The sequence below is a fragment of the Eurosta solidaginis genome, chromosome 5, assembly GCF_040869045.1.
Source record: "Eurosta solidaginis isolate ZX-2024a chromosome 5, ASM4086904v1, whole genome shotgun sequence".
Lineage (NCBI taxonomy): Eukaryota > Metazoa > Arthropoda > Insecta > Diptera > Tephritidae > Eurosta > Eurosta solidaginis.
Window position 1 is genome coordinate 117,743,483 of NC_090323.1, and position 20,509 is coordinate 117,763,991.

The following is a 20,509-nucleotide window of genomic DNA, read 5'->3' on the forward strand; positions in this document are numbered from 1 at the left end:
ATGTGAATAATGTAAAGTTAGAAAAGAGTATACCCGTTAGTGAGAGAGAAAGTATGCATGTAAGAAAAATGAAATACGAGGAAGCTAAGAGGCGGATATTCTGTGAAGAAATAAGACAAAAGAAAACAAATAATAGAAATTTTAGTAAAATTTTAACAATTCGAGAAAAACAAAAGAAATGTATGAGAATACGTAATAAAATCGTATCAACCATATTTACCGTAAAGGGGGACAATCGATTTTTTGCTAAAACTGGTATATGAGGTCACACCGTGTTAGCCTTACTCGACTCTGGAGCAGGAGCGAGCTGTTTAGGAAAAAATTATACACATGTAATAGAAGGAAAGGAGCATTTGATACTTCCGGTTATGGAACACAATATTTCATATTTATTTCATATTTCTTTATTTCAGTCTATGGCATTTAAAGCCCTTACAGACTAGATAACAATGTTGAATTAAAATTAGATTATTATTTAATAGTATAGTACATAAGTTGAGTATAGACACAATAAAACTTACATGCTATAACGAGATTGACCAGCACATTTATCTGTTTGAAAAGATATAAATAGCTGAAGAATCAGAGATGCGATTAAAGTCGGTCATAGCTCTAAGCAAAGGTGCGTTTGAGGCATAGAGGGTTCGGACACAATCCGTATAGAAAATCGGTATATTGCGAAGAGGCCTTATAGGGATATGGAATTGGAGACTTCTGAGGAGACAAGGTGCATCAACTACACCATTAATGATGTCATAAACAAACGTGAGCGATAGGACAGTTCTTCTGCATTCCAGGGACTCTAATTCGCACGGCCAATGGGGCTGAAACGCCTGTCGTGGGTGTAATTACGGTGCCTGTTGTATGGGACAACATGACTCGGGATCTTGAATTTTTAATCGTACCCGGTCTGCAACAGGAGGTATATCTCGGTATTAATTTCTGGCAAACCTTTGATTTGAGTCTTATAAGTTGGTGGGGGAGCTAATAATTCGAAGCGCAATGCTGTGTCAGAACTCGCACATGCCGATGGGGACTTGTTTTTGATGCGGTGCAGCGTGCGTTGTCCGCCGAGGAAACCAAGGCACTGGACTACGCTAAGTCACAATTTCCATCATATACTGTACATGGTTTGGGGAGGACTGACTTGAAGGAACATATCATCGAGGTAGCCAATGAGGAACGACATTGCCCCGTATCCCCAGCCATACAAAAGTTGATCTTCGCCGAGCTCGACAGAATGTTGGAAATGGGTGTCATATAGAAAGCAATAGCTGCTGGAACTCGCCCATGTCGCTGGTCCTAAAAGGAACGAAAACCTGATTGTGCTTGGACGACCGCAAACTCAACCAACGGACGGTTAAAGATGCGTACCCACTGCCCCATATTGATGGCATCCTGAGTAGGCTACAGAACGCTCGCTTCATATCGGCTATAGACCTCAAGGACGCGTTTTGGCAGATCCCGTTAGAAAGCAAGTCCAGAGAGAAAACCACCTTCACACTGCCTGGTAGACCCTTATACCACTTTAAGAGAATGCCTTTCGGTTTGTGCAACGCGGCCCAGCGTATGTGCCGATTAATGGATAAAGTCATACCTGCTTCACTGCGCGAATTGTTTTCATTTATTTAGATGACCTCCTTGTATGTTCTCCTGATTTTTCATCTCATTTGTATTTGTTGTCCGTTGTAGCTAAATGTCTCCGGGAAGCGAAATTAACAATAAACGTTGAAAAGAGCAAGTTCTGTTTCAAGGTGGTTAGGTATCTGGGTTTTGTCGTAGGCAACGAGTGTATACGTACCGACGCCAACAAGATAGTGGCAGTAAGGGACTTCCCGGAGCCCAAAACACCGAAGCAACTTCGAAGATTTCTAGGGATGTCCGGCTGGTATCGCCGATTTATTCAAGATTACGCGACTATTGCAGCTCCGCTGCACGACTGCCTCTCCAAGGAGAATATAAAAAGCTTTACATTAACAGACGATGCCCGAGTGGCTTTTGAAAAGTTAAAACAGATTCTTATTTCGGCGTCAGTACGGACCCACCCAGACTTTACAAGACATTTTTACATCCAGCGTGACGCATCGACTGACGGAGTTTGAGGAGTACTCTTCCAGCTAGATGATGATAAAAACGAAGGACCGATAGCCTACGTATTTGCCAAACTGAATAAAGCACAGAGAAATTACTCTATCACTGAACTGGGATGCTATGCAGCTGTACTTAGTGTGAAGCGTTTCCGGACATACGTAGAGGGACTGCCCTTTACGGTGATCACTGACCATGCTAGCCTTAAGTGGCTAATGAACCAGAAGGATTTATGTGGAAGGCTTGCTAGATGGAGCCTTAACGACGCTTAAAAACGACAGTGACGTAGAACCAAAACCGGTTTCCTGAATTATGCGTAGCTGACGGCTTTGTTTACAGACGAACGCAATTCAACAGGTCTGACGACATTCAAGACGACCATGCCTGGAAACTCTGGATCCCTTCGGAGTTGCGACAGGGTTTGGTGGAAGCGTCCCACTGTTCGCCCTCGGTTGGCCACGGAGGTATTCACAACACCGTTTCCCGCATTCGTGAAAAGTATTGTTGACCTGGAATGGTAAAAGATGTGCAAATGTTCACAAGTCAGTGCGAAACCTGTAAAGGATATAAAACACAAACAGGTCGGTGTATGCGTCGGTAGTTTTCCCCTATGTTTCTCTTCTGGATCAGCTGCCAAATCACGAACGCGCTGAGAGTCGTATTTTGTTGTCCGTGTTGCTCTTCCAGTCCTTTTGCCCAAGCGTCAATGACGGTGCCAGTCAACCATTTAGATCCTTTGAGGGCGTTGAGGTCAGTTGCATAGAGGGGTGTGCCGCCTGTTCCTGCCGGGAATATTGTCCTAGGCGTTTCCCTCTCCGTGGTTTGCGATAGAATGACCAGTGCTTGCTTATCCTCCCATCCTTGATACTAATTTATAGTAATTTTTTTCGATTTATTTTAATTTCTCGCGATGGACTCTGCTGCATGATATGCCTTTAGTTCCGCAATGTTGACCGTTTTATCCTTCCCGCCGTTGGTTTTTCATACTTTAGATATCACTGTTGATACATATCCTAGGATTTGGTAGGGTCCGTCATTTTGGGGGCCAACTTTGCCGCGAAATTTTCCCCGGCCTGGAAGAGATGGTGTTTCTTTGCGAGCACTAGTTCGCCGACTACGGGGGTCCATTTTCTCCGTCGTAGATTGCAGTGCCGTGCTTGGTTTGCCGCCGCTCGTTCCATCTTCTGCCTCACTATTCTGAATGCCTCTTGCATTCTGTCGGATTTCTCTTCTGCAGTGGTGGTAGCTGTGAACGTCCCAAGGTTCACCTCGTCAAACAATGGCCCTGGTAGTCGCCGTTCTCGCCTTGTACGAGGAAGGCTGGACTGCATCCTGTGGACGCGGTCACACTGGTGTTTATAGTTAGCTCGATCTCTGGGAGAAGGTCGTCCCATCTGTTGTGATGTGATCTGGTGAGCTGTGCTTTGATTCTCTTAACTGTTCTGTTCGTCCGTTCCGTTGGGTTTTCTTGCTGGGTGTAGGGTGCCGTGAATTGTTGTCGTATCCCCATTTCCTTGAGGTAACGCTGCCACATTGTGCTGGTGAACTGGATGCCGTTGTCCGATATCAGTACCTTGGAGGCACCAAATCTTGCGAGAATGCGTTCCCTGAACGCGCGGCGAAGGCCCCCTACTGTAGCACGCCTCATGGGGATCAGTTCCACCCATTTGCTGAAGCGGTCGAAAAATACTAATAGTATCGTGTTCCCGTGTGTGGATCGTGGGAGTGATCCGATGAAATCGACGCATACCGTGGCGAATGGTTCTTGGGCCACCTGTGTGAGCATATTCCCAGCCGGCTTTTGCTGTGCGTTCTTGTACTTTTGGCAAGACTCATACTGTCGTACGTACCGACTGATGTCCCGAAATATGCCGGGCCAGCGCTACCGTCCGGCGGATACCCATGTGTAAATAGGATATTAAATTTTAATTTTTTTTGTATTTATATATGTATATCCTGTGTACATTGTTTTACTTTAATATATGCACATCTTATGTAAATCCCTCTTAACTAGAATTCTTTCAATTTCATCCTCCTTTTCGCACTCAAGTGGCGATTGTATTAAATCGATGGGCTATGCAGCAGCCATAACAAGAATATCAGAAAGCCCACGATTGAGCCTTTGGGGTCCTCAATAGCTCCTTGCTCAATTTATTATATTTTAATACCTTTTGCAACAAATTATGCTCTAATATATTTCGATATTTCGATCCAAATATAATTTTTCTCTCATAATATTCATGTGACGCTCATTTTTCAAATCATATAGCTCGGGATAATTACTTATTAGAATAAAAAGCGGTTCCTCGTTTATTTGCTTTTTGCATTTTTTATATTTTGCTGCCCGGGTTAATGCAGCCAAGTAAATCATATCTAGCGCCGTCAGCACTACGCGACACTTCCAGAAGTGGCTTTTTTGCCTAGTTTATCAATTTTGACGCGCTGTCCCGGGTCGCGCAGGGCTGCTGACGCTAAATGCCCAGCAAAAACTGTACCCGTAAATTGGTTAGTAAAATGACTAAAATCTGTGTCGATGGAACACGTAAATCGTTAAGTAGCATTTGTACAGGGCGGCGTTACCTTTTGTGACCATTCCATTCCATCGTACATATTTCTGTGATTTTCCATACTGTTCACACATATACGGTATTAGGTTATCGAAATGTAAACAAACTATAGTGCTGTACTGTTCTTACATTCACGTTAACTGTCAAATGGCTGTCAACCTGTAACTTTACGAGTATTTTTACAGTATTTTACGTTAATAGGGGGACTCATGAAAGCATATAAACTTATAAGGTGTAAAATTATATCAATTTACACACGCGGTTATATGAACGCACCTAGTAATACTCTTGATAAACTTGATTGTTTATCAGCTGTATTATTGCCAAACAAAATTTTTTTTGATTGTTATACAAATTAAAAAATGCCGAGATTAAGCGAAAAATCAAAACTAAAACGCCTTTACTTGCTGATGTTGAATATTTCTGATGCAAAGGCCTGCTGTAATCTCTGCAAGGTTGCATTCCTTTGAGGTTACCGCGTTTACACAATGAAATGTCCGCGTAAATTTATACAAATTGTGTAAATGATTTTTCATACAAAATTTGACAGCGCGCTTACACACTAGATAAATTTATACGTTTACACACTTTATAAGGCATTTATACGGTTACATGAGTACCCCTAATATGACCGCCTTTTGACTAGTATTACGACCGTTTTTTACCTGGATTATATCTTAAATTGCTATATAAATAAAACATTTCTTTAATACAAATCCATTAACATTTCTTTTAGCCAACATTTTTATAATATATTAGATTATTTATAATAGTTGTAAATTGTTAACTATAAGTCATAAGGAAGGAATAGTTTTTCAGTATTGTTGGTGAGCCATTAATACAAATTTTATTGTATGCGATTGTATGCATACAAAGTTAAGGGAAACTTAAATAAATTAATTAATGATATAGAAAACAAAAGAGAAGAACTAACAGAAATATTGGTTGCAGTAAACCATCAAATCACAATTTGAGTAAGTTGACTTGTAATTCGCCAATTTTGATATTATACCTTTTTTATTTTAGTTCAGAAAGCTGCAATTGAAGTTCGAAAGTTACAATTGAAGTTCAAAAATTTCAATTCAAGTTCAGGAAATTTAAATTCAAGCTCAGAATTTCTATTTGTAGTTCAGAAAATTAAAATTGAAGTTCAGAATTTCTGTTTGTAGTTCAGAAAATTATAATTGAACTTAAATTGTAATTTTCTGCATTTCAGTTGAAATTCTCTGAACTGCAGTTGAAATTCCTTAGCTTCAATTATAATTTACAGAACTTCTATTGAAAATTCTGAACTTCAATTATAATTTTTTTGAATTCAATTGAAATTCCCGAGCTTTCAGAACTTCAATTGCAACTTTCAAAATTTTTTTACATAAAATGAACAATTTAACATTTTTTCTGACAGTTAAAGTGACGAATTGCCTACCAGTGGTTTGAAACCACTTGCATTCGTGTTGGCGCTTCTCTATATCATTAATATAAGAATATCTTTTTAATAATTTAATTAATAGACAAATATAATTTTTTTCCTTTACATTTTAGAACTGTGTACAAAAATATGTAATTTTACATATCGCAACCTAAACCAAAAAGTGTTGCAACTCATAATCAGAGTAGCTTTGTGTTGAATGTTGATTTATACCACAAAAATAACAAAGGGGGACTCATGAAAGCATATAAACTTATAAGGTGTAAAATTATATCCATTTACACACGCTGTTATATGAACGCACCTAGTAATACTCTTGATAAACTTGATTGTTTATCAGCTGTATTATTGCCGAAAAAAATTTTTTTGATTGTTATACAAATTAAAAAATGCCAAGATTAAGTGAAAAATCAAAACTAAAATGCATTTACTTGCTGATGTTGGAGATTTCTGATGAAAATGCCTGCTGTAATGTCTGTAAGGTTGCATTCCTTTGAGTTTACCCCGTTTACACAATGAAATGTACGCGTAAATTTATACAAATTGTGTAAATGATTTTTCATACAAAATTTGAGAGCTCGTTTACGCACTAGATAAATTTAAACGTTTACACACTTTATAAGGCATTTATACGATTACATGAGTCCCCCTAAAATCCTTAACAAAACCAGTCTAAAGCTGGAGTCATTGGTGCCGTATGTCGTATCGCTGTGTCCGTATCCCTAACGTAATCAGCTGTTTATCGTTACGACGGTAAAACAAAACCCAATTGGTTGGCTACGATACGGTTACGACCTTAGCGGCACCAATAATCGATTGCATTGATTCTCATAAGGTTGGTCGAATCAACTGTTATAAGGTTACCGATACGGTTACCGATAAAGCACCAATGTCTCCAGCTTAAATGATAACGCCCTGCAAAAACGATCCACGTCATTTGACTAGTCATTTTACGGTCATTGTGACTTTCTGCAGCGGTTATATTCATAGTCACGTTTGCATGGGCGTGATGAACTTTTATGACCAAATTTTCCGTTTCGTTCCTATTAATGTGATCGTGCATTCCGCTCTCACTTATAGGATGTGAGCATAGCACTGCTCTGCTCACAATGCGCGTCAAAACGCGGTCAAATTTTCGGGTTTTTCCGCTACATTTTCGAGGCATTTGACAATCAATTTTACTGCGGTTTTACCGTTTATATAACCGCCATATAACTTGAATTTTACCTGCCGATTTACTTTACCTGTAGCAGCCACGAGAATAAAATATGAACCAAAAAAATTTAATTTTCAATATTTATTTTTAATTATAATAACCAAACATAACATATAATATAAACATTTATTTAAAACATATCATTAGATTTAGTAAATTTTTGCCAAAAAAAGAATATATGAGGCGCCTAGATGCAAAACCAAATATTTAAAAATTTTAAAATAATATTTAAATTTACAACTAAAATTTACAAAATTTCAGCTTTTTTTGTGCTTTTCTAAGTTTTACATATCATGGATTCATCTGGTTTTGCATCTTGGAGCCTCATATATTCATGAAATTGCAACTTAAATTAATACATTTAATATAAAAAGGAAGTAAGTACTTTAATAATAACATAAAAATATATTAATTGCTTTGAGCTATATTGCTGCTGCAGCTAACTTTACATTTGGACAATTCAGAAGTGTGTTATACTCATGTATAATTTGAGTTGTTTACATGGTTTCGAATACAAAATTTGATTATTTGAATAAATTTAAGTCTACAACTTAAAGCTAAGTAGAAATTCAGATTAGATTTACTCTTGTTTTCAAATCAAGAATAATATTCAAAGGTGTCGTGGAATCGGATTGCTGTCGTAATTGAATTTGAAAGTAATAAAGTAAAATATGAATTAAAAAATGTAGACTAGTAATTGAGTCAGACTTATTATTGTTCTAAATCTAATCATTCAAGCAATAATTCTGAAACCCTAGCAGGAGTATTGATTGGTTTCAAATCTTAATTCCAACAGCAATCGTATCACGACATACCTTATTATATATGTACATGAAATTGTAACTTAAATTAATACAGTTGATAAAAAAGAAATGTAAGAATTTTAATAATAAATAAACTCGCCTTATTGGTTTTTATTTTCCAATTGAAACCTTTTCCAAGCGAACAGAAAATAATTTTAAGCTTCAGAAAAAACACCAATTATTTAAATAATCTACAACTTAAAGCTTAGTAGAAATTCAGATTAGGTTTACTCTTTTTTCAGATCAAGAATATTCAAAGGTGTCGTAGAATCCGATTGCTGTCGTAATTGATGAACTTAAAAATGTACGAATTGTAATTGAGTCAGACTTATTATTGTTCTAAATCTAATCATTCAAGCAATAATTCTGCAACCCTTAGCAGGAGTATTGATTGGTTTCAAATCTAATTCCAATAGCAATCATATCACGACACTTACTTATTATATATGTACGTGATATTGCAATTTAAATTAATACAATTGATATAAAGAAAAGTAAGTACTTTAATAATAACATAAACTCTCTTAATTGGTTTTTGTTTTCCAATTGAAATATTTTCTAAGCGAGCAGAAAATAATTTTAAGCTTTAGAAAAACTCCAATTATTTGAATAATCTACAACTTAAAGCTTAGTAAAAATTCAGATGAGGTTTACTCTTTTTTCAGATCAAGAATATTCAAAGGTGTCGTGGAATCCGATTGCTGTCGTAATTGATGAACTTAAAAATGTACGACTTGTAATTAAGTCAGACTTATTATTGTTCTAAATCTAATTATTCAAGCAATAATTCTGCAACCCTTAGCAGGAGTATTGATTGGTTTCAAATCTAATTCCGACAGCAATCGTATCACATCCCTTATTATATATGTACGTGATATTGCAACTTAAATTAATACTGTTGATATACAGAAAAGTAAATACTTTAATAACAAATAAACTCTCTTATTTGGTTTTTGTTTTCCAATTGAAATCATTTCCTGTGCAAGCACATCGCTAACCTGTGTTGGCAAAAGATATGATTATACTGTCTTCGATAGATAGTCGGACGAGCCGCTACTCGGCGAAGTAGAGATGACCGTTGTGTCGGTGGCAGCTGTTACAACAGCAGTTTCTAACTTTACACCATCCGTACAGTGTGATGAATGCTTCACTGCCTTTTCCAATTGCTTGGCGCCAGCAATTTTTGCTGTTTGTAAAGCTTTAGCTGTAATGCAAATATATAGATGGGTTAAAGTGGTTTTCGTATGTTATTCAACAACTCACCCTATACCATCATCACAGCCTCCTCATCGATTTTGAATATGTGTACTGTTTCAGTATTCAGACCTAGTTCGTTTGGTGCAATATTTTCGATTTGATGAATATGTATACTATCCGTTAGGCAGACAAATAGGTGCAATCGATTCATTCATATACTGTGGGTATTTGAGCCGTAGACGCAATGGCAGATATTTTGATTCTTTTTGAAGTGTAACCTTTGTAAACAGTTGGGTTTCTATGCTGTCACCATCAGCTATTGAAGAAACGCTCGACCAAGATAATATGTGAGATTTACAAGCATAGATTTCTTCCACCTTTTCACAGTTATTGATGGAGAAAATGCGAAAGCCATATTTACCATCCAATACCGAAATAGAACTATAAAGGAAGAAACATTTTATAAAATTTAATAAAATCAAAAAATGATAGTTGTGCTAAAATGGGGTAACGTATTGTATGTTAAAGTATAGCGAAGTCTCAGCGGCTTTGTCCTGGTGAAAATTGAGTTTGAATAGGTTTTATTATTCATTCTTAGAAACATGTACGAAGGTACCTGGTAAGATATTAAAAATCCTCAACGCTTTTTTTGTTTTAACTTAAAAAACTCATATTCAAACTTCTGCTTAACTTCTACATATCAATAGCTACCTTTACCACCAGGAGTCACTATTGCTTCTACGCCTATGCTATTGTTTCGTAGATCGATGAGCTTTGTAATAAAATAAACAGCTATCTCCCCAATCTCTCCAGTTTTTTCGCCTCGCGAAACCTGATATTGTCACCAACCAAATCATCGGTGACCTTATTTAAAACATGACCGCGCCAAATGTCGACCATATGGCATTACCCTACCGACTGTCTTACACCCTAAAATTTTGGGTGTGATTTTCGATCAGGATCTACATCTTGGAGAGCGTGCACTAGCAATTGTAACGAAAATCGTCGTTGGTGTGAGATCTTAGCCGATCTCCATAGCGCCCGACTATGAGAAGGAGCTGTTTAGGACTGGCATCTACGCCGTTTCGCCTCATAGGAGGGCGGCGGGATGTCGGTGACCAAGAACTGCCAACCCCCTAATCCAGGGTGTTATGCGGACCGTGCCTATTGGACGATTTGTAGCCAGGGGATAAATTCGGCTGTATTCGAACGGAGCCTTCTCGATACCGGACCACCTCGGGAAGTATTGATGGCCTAACCACAGTAAGGGGCGCTGCTGTGGCTGACGGTTCTTTCCCTGTATATAATACTGGACCGCTGAGCCCGCATTGTCGGGCTGGTGGTCGTACGACCAAGATGAACAACTCATTACTTAATTTTCATAAGGACGATGATAAGAAGAGGACTGAGCCGCAAGCCAAGGACGACAAATACGCATTAAGCGATGCGTCGGACTCAGGAAGCGAGAGTAGTGCTGATTCAATGAACTCCGTGTTGGAGAAGCACACAAATGAAAAAGGAGTAGAAGAGTGGAGAAGGGTACGGAGCAAAGAGCTCTCTCGAAGTACCGTGCAGTACTAAGAATTGTACAACGCTTGGGAGCAGTGGCGGACCCAACAGAAGAGGAGATCGAGCGCTTGGCATGGGCTCATGAGGCGGTAGAAGTAGGTCGAAGGCAGTTCAAAAGGTTTGCTGCGAGAAACCCTCGGTTCTGCAACCGGTATGAGGAGGAAGATGCGTCGAATGGCAGAATAAAAAGGCAATGTTCGGCGGAAGGCGACAAGCCTGCTTTCAAGAGGCAGAAAGGGCTCAGTCCCAGAGCCGCGACGCAGGGCAGTCCCATAGAAAATACAAGTAGGCCCAAAGCTGTAAGACAGATGGGCCCCAATAGCGAGGTAGCAACTACCTCGAAGGCTGCGAGTCAGAGGGAAGTTCCAACTATGGAAGTAGGAGATAATCCAAAGGAAGATACCGCTAAGACTACGACTTTCTCGGAAGTGCTAAAGGGAGCTAAGACTCCGACTTTCTCGGAGGTGCCAAAGGGAAATAACACTAAGACACCGGCTTTTCCCGAGAAGATGAGTGATGTGGCAAAGCAGTCACTGACGGTGGCGCTGGTTGATCGTAGCAGTCCTTTCGAACAGATGACTAGTGAAAGGTGGAGATCTGTAGAAGAGGAGCTTATTAGCTTAATGCTTAAGATGATGCGGGAATAACTAAGTAAGCTCCTTCCAACATTTGATTCGGGGGATGGTATAATGGTATGAAGATGATAGCGTGCGACAACATCGCGGTGGCTGGAGGAAGTGGTTCCAAACCTCCAAAGGCAGGGCACGAACGCTCGTTTTGAGATGGTGGATAAAGCGCAAATCGCCAAGGTACCAAAAGTTAAGGTATGATACCATGCGTGATGAAGTCGGAGGATACACTGCGACTTTTGCAGAATCAGAATCCGAACATACCGACACAGGATTGGAAGGTACTTACTGTATCTCGGCCTACGGAGGAAGGTCAGTTATACATCTTCCAAATAAACAAGCAAGCGGAGGATATATTGTACGCGCAGCTTGGAAAAATGTCCTTAGGTACAGGCAAAATGTATATGCGACTCAGGAAAAGAAGTCGCGGGTATTAAAGTCCTAACACGCTGGACGTGGGCGAAGTCGAAAAGGACCTCAAAAGCCTAAGGGAAAAAAGACAGGTGGAGGTAGCCCACGTCACCCCGAATGTGTTAGAAGGGGACCAACAGCCAGATGGTGCTGTGAGTCGCACAGAGGAACACCCGGCACAACAGGTACAAGAGGCTGAAGGGGGTTTCGAACACTCTAAACCAAAAGGGCTAGGGGAGGACGACGACGTCACGATGAAGGTGCTGGAGGGGGACAAGCAGCCCATTGGTGCTGCGAGTCCTACAGATAAACCTCCAACACAGTAAAGTGGCGTCGAGCGAACTCCTCCTCCTAACGCGCTGATCCAGGAGCCGTGGTTTCCATCGGGAGGAAAGGTTTCTGGACTTAGCGCGCGCGGATTTGGCGTTTACTATGCGCAAACGGAAGGACGGGTGCGAGCTGTAGTAATGGTAAGGAAACAGCTGCATTCATATATGCTGCCTAATTACATTACTGAGGACCTCGTAGTGGTGATGAAATCGCCGGGCTCAGATGGTACATGTCCGGCCATGCTACAAGTTTCAAGTAGGGGGCCGTGGGATGGCTTAAAATAATATTCGATGGGTGCATAAACTGAATCATGTACCGCACTCTTGGAGAACTGCTCGTGTAGCTTTCCTACCAAAGGCGGGGAAGATCGGTCACGTGTATCCCAAAGATTATAGACCCAATAGCTTAACATCATTTCTGCTCAAAACCTTTGAGAGGCTGATAGATGTGTACAAAAAATCCAACGTGGATGAAAAGCTGCTCTCCCCAACACAACAGGCGTACACCAAAGGCAAGTCAGTAGACACCGCATTGCATAGGGTGGTAATAAGCATAGAAAAAGCCCTGGAATGTAAGGAATATGCTCTAGAAGTCTTCTTAAGCATTGCCGGGGCTTTCTAAATGGGCGATTATTGATGGTCTTAATTACGTTAAAGTACATCCAGCCTTACCCAGATGGATCGACTGCATGTTAAACTGCAGTAAGATTACATCGCAATGGGGATTGTACGCGGCCACGAAATGAGTGGACAGGGGCACTCCGCAGGGAGTGGACGCTGGTCATTAACCAACTGCTTAGGGGATTCTACGAGGGACCAGAAAAACTTACGGTTTACGTAGATGACGTTGCATATGGTGTTTTTTACAAAGAGGTCCAAGGTCCCTAATTGGACCAGGCCTAAGTTAGGAGGGGCGACCCTACGGGAGAAACCTTGCACAAAATATCTAGGAATGATCCTAGACATGATCCATGGAAGCTCAACGTGGAGGAGAGGGTGAGCAAGGCTTCAACGGCACTTTATGCATGTAAAAGAATGCAAAAGAACCGGCATATACGATCAGAAGGAACTCGATGACGATGCCTCAAAACTAACAACCAAAAGCAATAATTATCATTTCACTGACACAAATTTTATAGTTTTTTTTCGGGATTTGGACACAATGTTGTTGTTGTTTTTGTAGTGATAAGGTTGCTCCCCGAAGGCTTTGGGGAGTGTTATCGATGTGTACGCTCCGGTAACCAGCCCGACCATCTCGGGAACGATTTATTTGGCCACATTAAACCTTCAGGCACAACCTTGGACACAATCTTTTCATTATATTACTTAACAATTTAAAGGCTTCATTCTGTATTGCGAACGATAGCTCAGACGAACGATTCGCCTCCAAACGATTTCGTCTAGCAATGGTATTCTCTATCATTTTCGTTCGGTCTTTACCTTTCTGACTAACAGGAAGGCAAAAGTAATTGCTAAGTGATAAGTTGCCATTGTTTAACATAGTGCAAATACACTAGCGATTCGTCTCTGATCCGCATCGAAAGTTCGTTTCGTAATTTGTATTTTGACTTACCAGCAACAACAGAATCATGTTTAATTGTACGCCGCACAAGCATTATAGCATCATGTAACGAAGCTCAGTTTCTTCCAAAAATTGTTCAATACTGCCACGTAAAATCAATGTACTTGTTCTAGCATTAACGCAACCTTTAAATAATTATAAACTATAAAAATGAAATTAATGTCAAACTTTGGAAAATGTTGAAACGTTCACCACCAACCTGACGTTCTTCAAAGTAATCACATTGACCCAAAACACTTGAATTAATATCATTAGCTGTAGTCATAACAGCACCATCACAAGCTTTCATTCTACGTTTCCAATCTTCTTCTGATACATAAACAGCATAGAACATATCACGATCTGCAAAATACTGTGTAGCAACATCACCAATTGGTAATTTAGAAAACACAACATTGGCGCCTTACTTAGCTAGTTTATTATACATAATACGCCATTCAGCATCAACAATTTTCTGATACTCTTGGACATTGGAGGACATTGCTGTGGCATATAATTTTTCCAATAAAGCACTTTGTTGCTTCTTTGATTGGCGCTTCGACATGTACAGGCATGTCATATTTTAGCATGAATAATTGTAATGCTTTACGTATAGCTTTAATGATGATACGTGCATGTACGCCTTCCTCAACATCTGGCTTAACTTGTTTTAAGATTTCACATGCTTAAAATACTACTGAGGTGGTGCCATCGCCGACCTGATAAGAGAAACATTTTTATTCTACACATTCTAATATAACAAAAAACTTACCTCAGCATTTTGAAATTTGGCGATGTGTACTAGAGTTTTACGGCTGGATTCACAACAATAGTTTCATAATGGTTGCCCCATCATTTGAAATTGTGGGCTTACCACTGGAATCAACAATATGCTTGTCCATACTACGTGAACCCAATGTAGTGCGTACAATGCCACAATTGAATGCGAGGCATTGATGTTGGATATGAGTTGAGGTTTACCATGAGAGCTATCGGTACCCAAGCATTTTTTACACAAATACTCATGTACCCAATACAAGTTCAGGACGTTCATATTTATCGACACGCTGTCCGGTATGTTGGAAATACGCAGTTGGCACTGTTGAGAAAAAATATGGATCAATGAACACAAGTAAAAGTGAAAGATTTTTTTTACCATCTCTTGTTACTTTACACATTAGACATTGGAAACAACGATTAGCATCTACAAGTTGCTATTGAGCCTTGCAACGATTACATCTAATTGCACCCGATTCACCAAAATTTACAATGGGTGGCTCATATTCACCCTCAACCGTGCGTGCCATTGGTGAGACGGTAAGTTTAATGGACAAAGCTGTTGTTTTTAATAAATCAGCTGTTGCAGGTATGCAATACAAAGACGACCTGCAAAGAAGCAAGATCAATGTAATTGCCAAACAAAACATTAATTTCGATTATCGATACCTAACGTAACGTGGCGAGGAGTTACCCTGATCTTCTACCACATATTTTGTGGTCACCAATGGTGGAAATAAACCCTGTTCATTAGTAATAAAAGCACCACCAGCGCTATTTTGATTTTCAATGATAACGCTTATCGGATTTGGCATCTGATCGGGATCTAAACGGCGTTGGGCTTGATCATACTGTTGCGGCTGTTGATATTTACCAGTAACAGGTGCAGGTGGTTGCTAAAGAAAATAACACAAAAATAATCATCAGCAAATTTGTAAATTATTAGTTGTATTAGCATACATTATAACCAGGACGTCCGGACGTGTCGGGTATTGGGTGTTGACCCGGCTTGGGTGGTTGAATGAGCATTGGCGTCTGTCCAGGTTGTGTTGGTGGCATCATAAAAGCCATCAATAACAAGTGCCAAGAATATATCCGCGGCATACCTGCCGACCAAAATGATTCAAGGGGTTGTGATTGCCAACCTCACCTACCCGTGGCGAATCCTGTACCTAACAATTTGGTGTGAACAATTGGTGCCAGTTAACCCTCTGAAATAATCGGCGCAATGGTACGCCATTGTGTTGGCATTAATTTGGCAAAATGCAAAAACTTTTCATCCTCCTCCCGTGACCATTCTGTCTTCTTTATGCTAGGATCAAGCCATTCGTACCAGCGTGCCTTACATTGCTTGGCAGATTTGCGGTGCAGCAGTGATGCAATACGTGACCACTGGTTTTGGCCATATTTCATTACAGCTGCTTTTAGGATTTCATCCTGAAAGTTATCAATTTAGTTAATAAACAGCCAAGAGTAACCAGTCGCGTCAAATGCTTACCTCAGTGTTTCTCCACACACCACCTTTTATCATAATTCGCGGCATGGTGCTATATAATTGTGAATTCTTTCGATGAGCAAAAAAATCAAATCAAAAGTGTTTGTCGAAATAAACAGCAAAAATCATTGTATATTAAAGACTTTGGGAAAATTTTAGAATAGCGCCCCCCGAGTTCGGGGTAAAACTTGGTATCAAATGAAAGAGGGAGTTCTCCCGATCACAAATATATATATTTTAAAGTGCGCAAACTTATAATTTAAAAGTTATTTGTTGTTAAAGTTTGCAAATTTAGCAAATTTCTATATCACTTTAAATTACAATTTACACATCTTTCAAAACCTTAATCCACATACATATCTATATAAATTGGCAACGATAAACTTATATTGCATTTTTGTATATTTCACATTTCATTTTTGCATTGTTTTTACTTATTACAAATGTTTTTATTAAATCAATCGCGCTTTTGTAGCAACATGCACATATATATATATATATATATATTTTATTGATCACATTACAAAGCTGTGCTGCCACATATATATACGTATACACATATAAAATTTGTATAGAAATTTGCAAACTTTAACACCAAATAACTTTTAAATTATAAGTTTGCGCACTTTAAATATATATATTTGTGATCTGGAGAACTCCTTCTTAATTTTAAATCTTTCCGGAGATATTCCACTGAAAACTCTCAAAATTGAAAAAATTTTCCACCACCAAATGTTTTGCTGTCTCTGCTGAATTAGAAATGGCGGATTTTTTTGCACGCAAAAATTACGTATTTTGCTATCCCTATAAAAATAACAGGTGCGAGAGAGCATGATACACTGTGGGAAAGCAAAATTTGTCAGCATGCTATTTCATTTGCACAATTTTTCATTCCAAATCGTCAAAAATTCATGTGGCTGTGTGCGTTTTTGTCACACGATTTTTGCAGGGCGATAACTACCAAAAAACATTAGTTATTTCACGATGCTTTCATGGATTGATTTACATTTAAATACCGATTTAAAATTTTTTCAGTTTTGACATTTTTTAGTTTAGAATGCGATATATACATTCAGTGAAATAATTTTACATTACTATTGGTACTTTATGCAATTTTCTTTTTTGCGTGACTTTGCAATAATAAATGTAGGTACACATAGTAATATTTTGTTTTAAATTATGTGATCACAATATTTATAAGGACCATTTAGTTGATGGTATTGGTACTGTCAGTTCAAAATATTTTTTGTTATACATCTATTTTATAAATTTGGGTTAAAAATTATTGACAAATTCGTTGCAATTTAATTGCAAACTTTACGATATTGTTGAATATTATTTTAATTACAGCATAAAAAGCTTAGATTAGTAACGTAGGAAAAAACTTAGAATTATTTCAGTTAAGTTCATCACAAATATTTATATTCAAAATACTTTTTGTTATACATCTTGTCTATAACTTTGTTCGGCCGGGGAGCGTGTGCTCCTGGAGGTAGGTGGGCGCACCGGGGTCGATCTCATTGGGAATAGGTATATGGAATAGAAAATAAGCAAATAGACGAGATTTCTCGTTATAATATATGTGGTTTATTGTATAACTATATGAATTAGTTGGTTACAATATTACCTGAATTTATTGTGATCCGAACGGCAGAGATCGTTGGCGGCAGATGCGTGCTGGTTGGCTGTTGAAATCAAAGAGGCCGGTTGTATAGCAAGCCACAACCGTTGACCCGCAAAATCCTCCGTTTTGGAGGGGAAAGGCACCCACACATCAACCACGACATGCATATGCATGAGTGCTGACAAAAAGCACACATACACGTACATGTACTTGCATGCACATGCATGTGGCGGTGATGGTGTGGGTGGTTACAAATTAATTCGAGTATCGAGTATCGATTTGCAGAGTTGCATTGGGGGGGTCGCAATCAGATGCGGAAAAGTTAGGCATCCTGCCTAAACATGCCGGCCCCCCTTGCGATACGCAACATCGTTTTTCGCCAATGACCTCCGCTGAAACGAGAAAAAATTAATATAAGACTTACACACTAAACTTAATCTAAATGAAGAGTTCGTCTGCGACGCAAAATGGCCGGGAATCCTTTCCGACTTGCTTAGCATGCCACCTGAGCTAAGATGAAAGAATTAGCGGTTATGAACAGTGAAGTGAATGTTTCTTGCCATTGAATTATACATAATTCTTAAATATAGAAATTCAGAACGTAATATATCTATAGTCGATGGCCAGTAAGGCTGGACGAAGAGGCCGAGGTCTCCGTTCCAGAGTGGCACCATTTTTTGTTATTCTTTGGTTTTTGTCGTTTCGGATGGAGAGGCCGAGGTCTCCATTCCAGATTTGCGGTTTTTTTGTGTTGGTTGGACGAAGAGGCAGAGGTCTCCGTTCCAGACTCGAGGGTTTTTGGGTTTTTCTGGGCTGGACGAAGAGGCCGAGGTCTCCGTTCCAGCGTATAACGTGTCGTGTCGCTCTCAGGTCGACTGTGACATTTTATGGATGTGCCAGGACGAGTGGCCGTGAGGTTGGTTGGGTGGGGCAGTAGTACACTAGGCCGGTAGAAACAGTTGACTTTTCCCTTTTCGGGATTTTTTCGTTTCGGGATTCTTTTATTTCGGGACTCGGGTTGTTTTTGTACCTAGCCCTTATAATGACTGTTTGTGATGTTTGTTGTCGAAAAACAACAAGTCCTGCCCCCCGCCAAAAAACAGGCAGTACCGACGGCAAAAAAAATCAAAAAAAAAATTTTTTTTTGTTGTTTTTTTTTTGTTTGTAAATGAGAGCAATTAATTTTCTAAAGAGGTGTTTGCCTTTATTTTTTGTGCGTAAGTATGTTTTGGGACTGCCCGGGTCAAAAAAGCCGATCCCGATTTTGTTCCTTTTGCGGATTTCGGTATCAGTGTGCGTCATTTGATGCAGCACTAATAGGATATGCCGAACCAAGTAGGCATACATACATACATATGTACATACGTTGGTTACAAATATGCCAACGGCAAAAGACAAAACAAATGATTATTCATACACACCCGTGTATAGAATGTAAAATTCCGATGAATTGAAAGAAACGGTAAAAAAAATCGAATGATTTTTTTCGTTCTTTCAATTCTTTGACTACGGCGCTTGAAGCATAACGCATGAACAATTGTGGAAGAAAATGGTAAGTTAATTTTAAGACTTGGTAATTGGATCTCTTATTTTATTTCATATTAAAAATTAAATTCTTTTATTTTCAGGTGGCTGGTGATGGAGATCCAGGACAGTGGATGGGTTTGATGTGTCGTTCCCTTTTTGTATTTTTCAGATTACCGGCATCGCAAAAGGGGTGCTCCAACTGCGGCGTCGGCCGTGCCGGCAGTTGTCACACTTTTACGATGTCTTTTGTAGCCCTTAGTAATGAATTTTTTTCTTTCCTTTTCAGGTTTATACTGCGGGTGTACACACTATATCCCCACAAGGACTTCCCACGTAAAATGCTCGACACCGTTCTGCGAATGGGTGCGTCATTACCATATTAGATGGACACAAAACATCGGGATTTATGTCACGTATGCGTTTTGTCGCAATTAAAGTAAAATTAAGCTTATAGGTAACAATTTTAAGCTATCTTTGTACGCCAAAGATTGCATTCGACGAATCTCACATAATAGCAGATATTGAGCGTACACGTATTGCTTTTGCCCGTTCAGAGGAAACCTTTAATATAAGTCCAAATTTACAAAATGCTAAGGTGATGCGTACTTTACTGAAATTATACAAAGGGTGTAGTTATTTAGATCGACTGTTGAACACAAGCTTCTTTCATGAGGGAAATTTTAGGGTCTCATTGAGCGCGGACGCAAAGGAGGAACTCGAATCAACTTCGGAACGAGCGCAGGATCGCAAAAATGGTTTATTTAGTTGGGTGCAAGCTACCTCACCAAATTCAAAACAGCAGTTACAAACGCTTACAAAACCCATCGCTGTACCTGTTAATCCACAACAACAATCTCACTATCAGGCAGTTGTCCCTTTGGGTAGCGTACAAAAAAAAAACACAAGGCATTCAGTCGGGTACAAATACTAACAGCAGCAGCATAAACCTGAATGGTAATGCCAGCAGCGGCGCATCCGAACATGCACCAAAAATTCCTTTGAATATATCTTCAACGCCTTGTTAGCCGACATTAAATTATTCCTGGAACGTGTAGTAGCACTGGCTGTTACAACCTGTGATTAAGCTAAAATCTGCTGCATCAATTAAATCTACGCCACTGGCCACATCAACATTAAACACTAATGATGAAACAGTTGGCAGCAAACCTATCTGTATCCAATGCTGACTAGTTACGCTCGCATGCTCATAGCAATGTAAACGTAGGTGGTAAAACTGTTGTTAATTATGTGGGCGCGCGTAACAGTAACTCATTGGCGCATCAGCAA

General features: G+C 39.3%; 1 protein-coding gene across 6 annotated transcripts; it reads right to left on the reverse strand.

Annotated features, from left to right (window-relative positions):
• Positions 1 to 7,492: 7,492 nt before the first annotated feature.
• Positions 7,493 to 16,451, reverse strand: LOC137233716 (protein transport protein Sec24C-like). 6 transcript variants are annotated; one of them, XM_067756998.1, is made up of 10 exons: positions 16,428 to 16,451; positions 16,075 to 16,140; positions 15,537 to 16,013; positions 15,246 to 15,472; positions 14,956 to 15,185; positions 14,572 to 14,898; positions 14,020 to 14,518; positions 13,812 to 13,962; positions 9,367 to 9,741; positions 7,493 to 9,307 (listed from the first exon to the last, which is right to left on the reverse strand). In XM_067756998.1, exons 3-5 carry the CDS (start codon positions 15,678 to 15,680, stop codon positions 15,014 to 15,016), a joined length of 543 nt encoding a protein of 180 aa, XP_067613099.1. In that variant the 5' UTR covers positions 15,681 to 16,013; positions 16,075 to 16,140; positions 16,428 to 16,451; the 3' UTR covers positions 7,493 to 9,307; positions 9,367 to 9,741; positions 13,812 to 13,962; positions 14,020 to 14,518; positions 14,572 to 14,898; positions 14,956 to 15,013. The 6 variants fall into 6 exon arrangements, with proteins under 6 accessions (XP_067613099.1, XP_067613101.1, XP_067613103.1 ...); XM_067757000.1 differs by lacking the exon at positions 16,428 to 16,451 and having other exon boundaries at positions 14,020 to 14,172; positions 14,228 to 14,518; positions 16,075 to 16,251; XM_067757002.1 differs by lacking the exon at positions 16,428 to 16,451 and having other exon boundaries at positions 13,812 to 13,945; positions 16,075 to 16,251.
• Positions 16,452 to 20,509: the final 4,058 nt, after the last annotated feature.

Coding starts and splice junctions, on each gene's coding strand:
- LOC137233716 (XM_067756998.1), bottom strand. CDS start 15,680: ATGCCGCGGATATATTCTTGGCACTTGTTATTGATGGCTTTTATGATG. Junction 15,473..15,536: donor CCGGACGTCCTGGTTATAAT/GTATGCTAATAC, acceptor TATTTTCTTTAG/CAACCACCTGCACCTGTTAC. Junction 15,186..15,245: donor TCCTCGCCACGTTACGTTAG/GTATCGATAATC, acceptor GCTTCTTTGCAG/GTCGTCTTTGTATTGCATAC.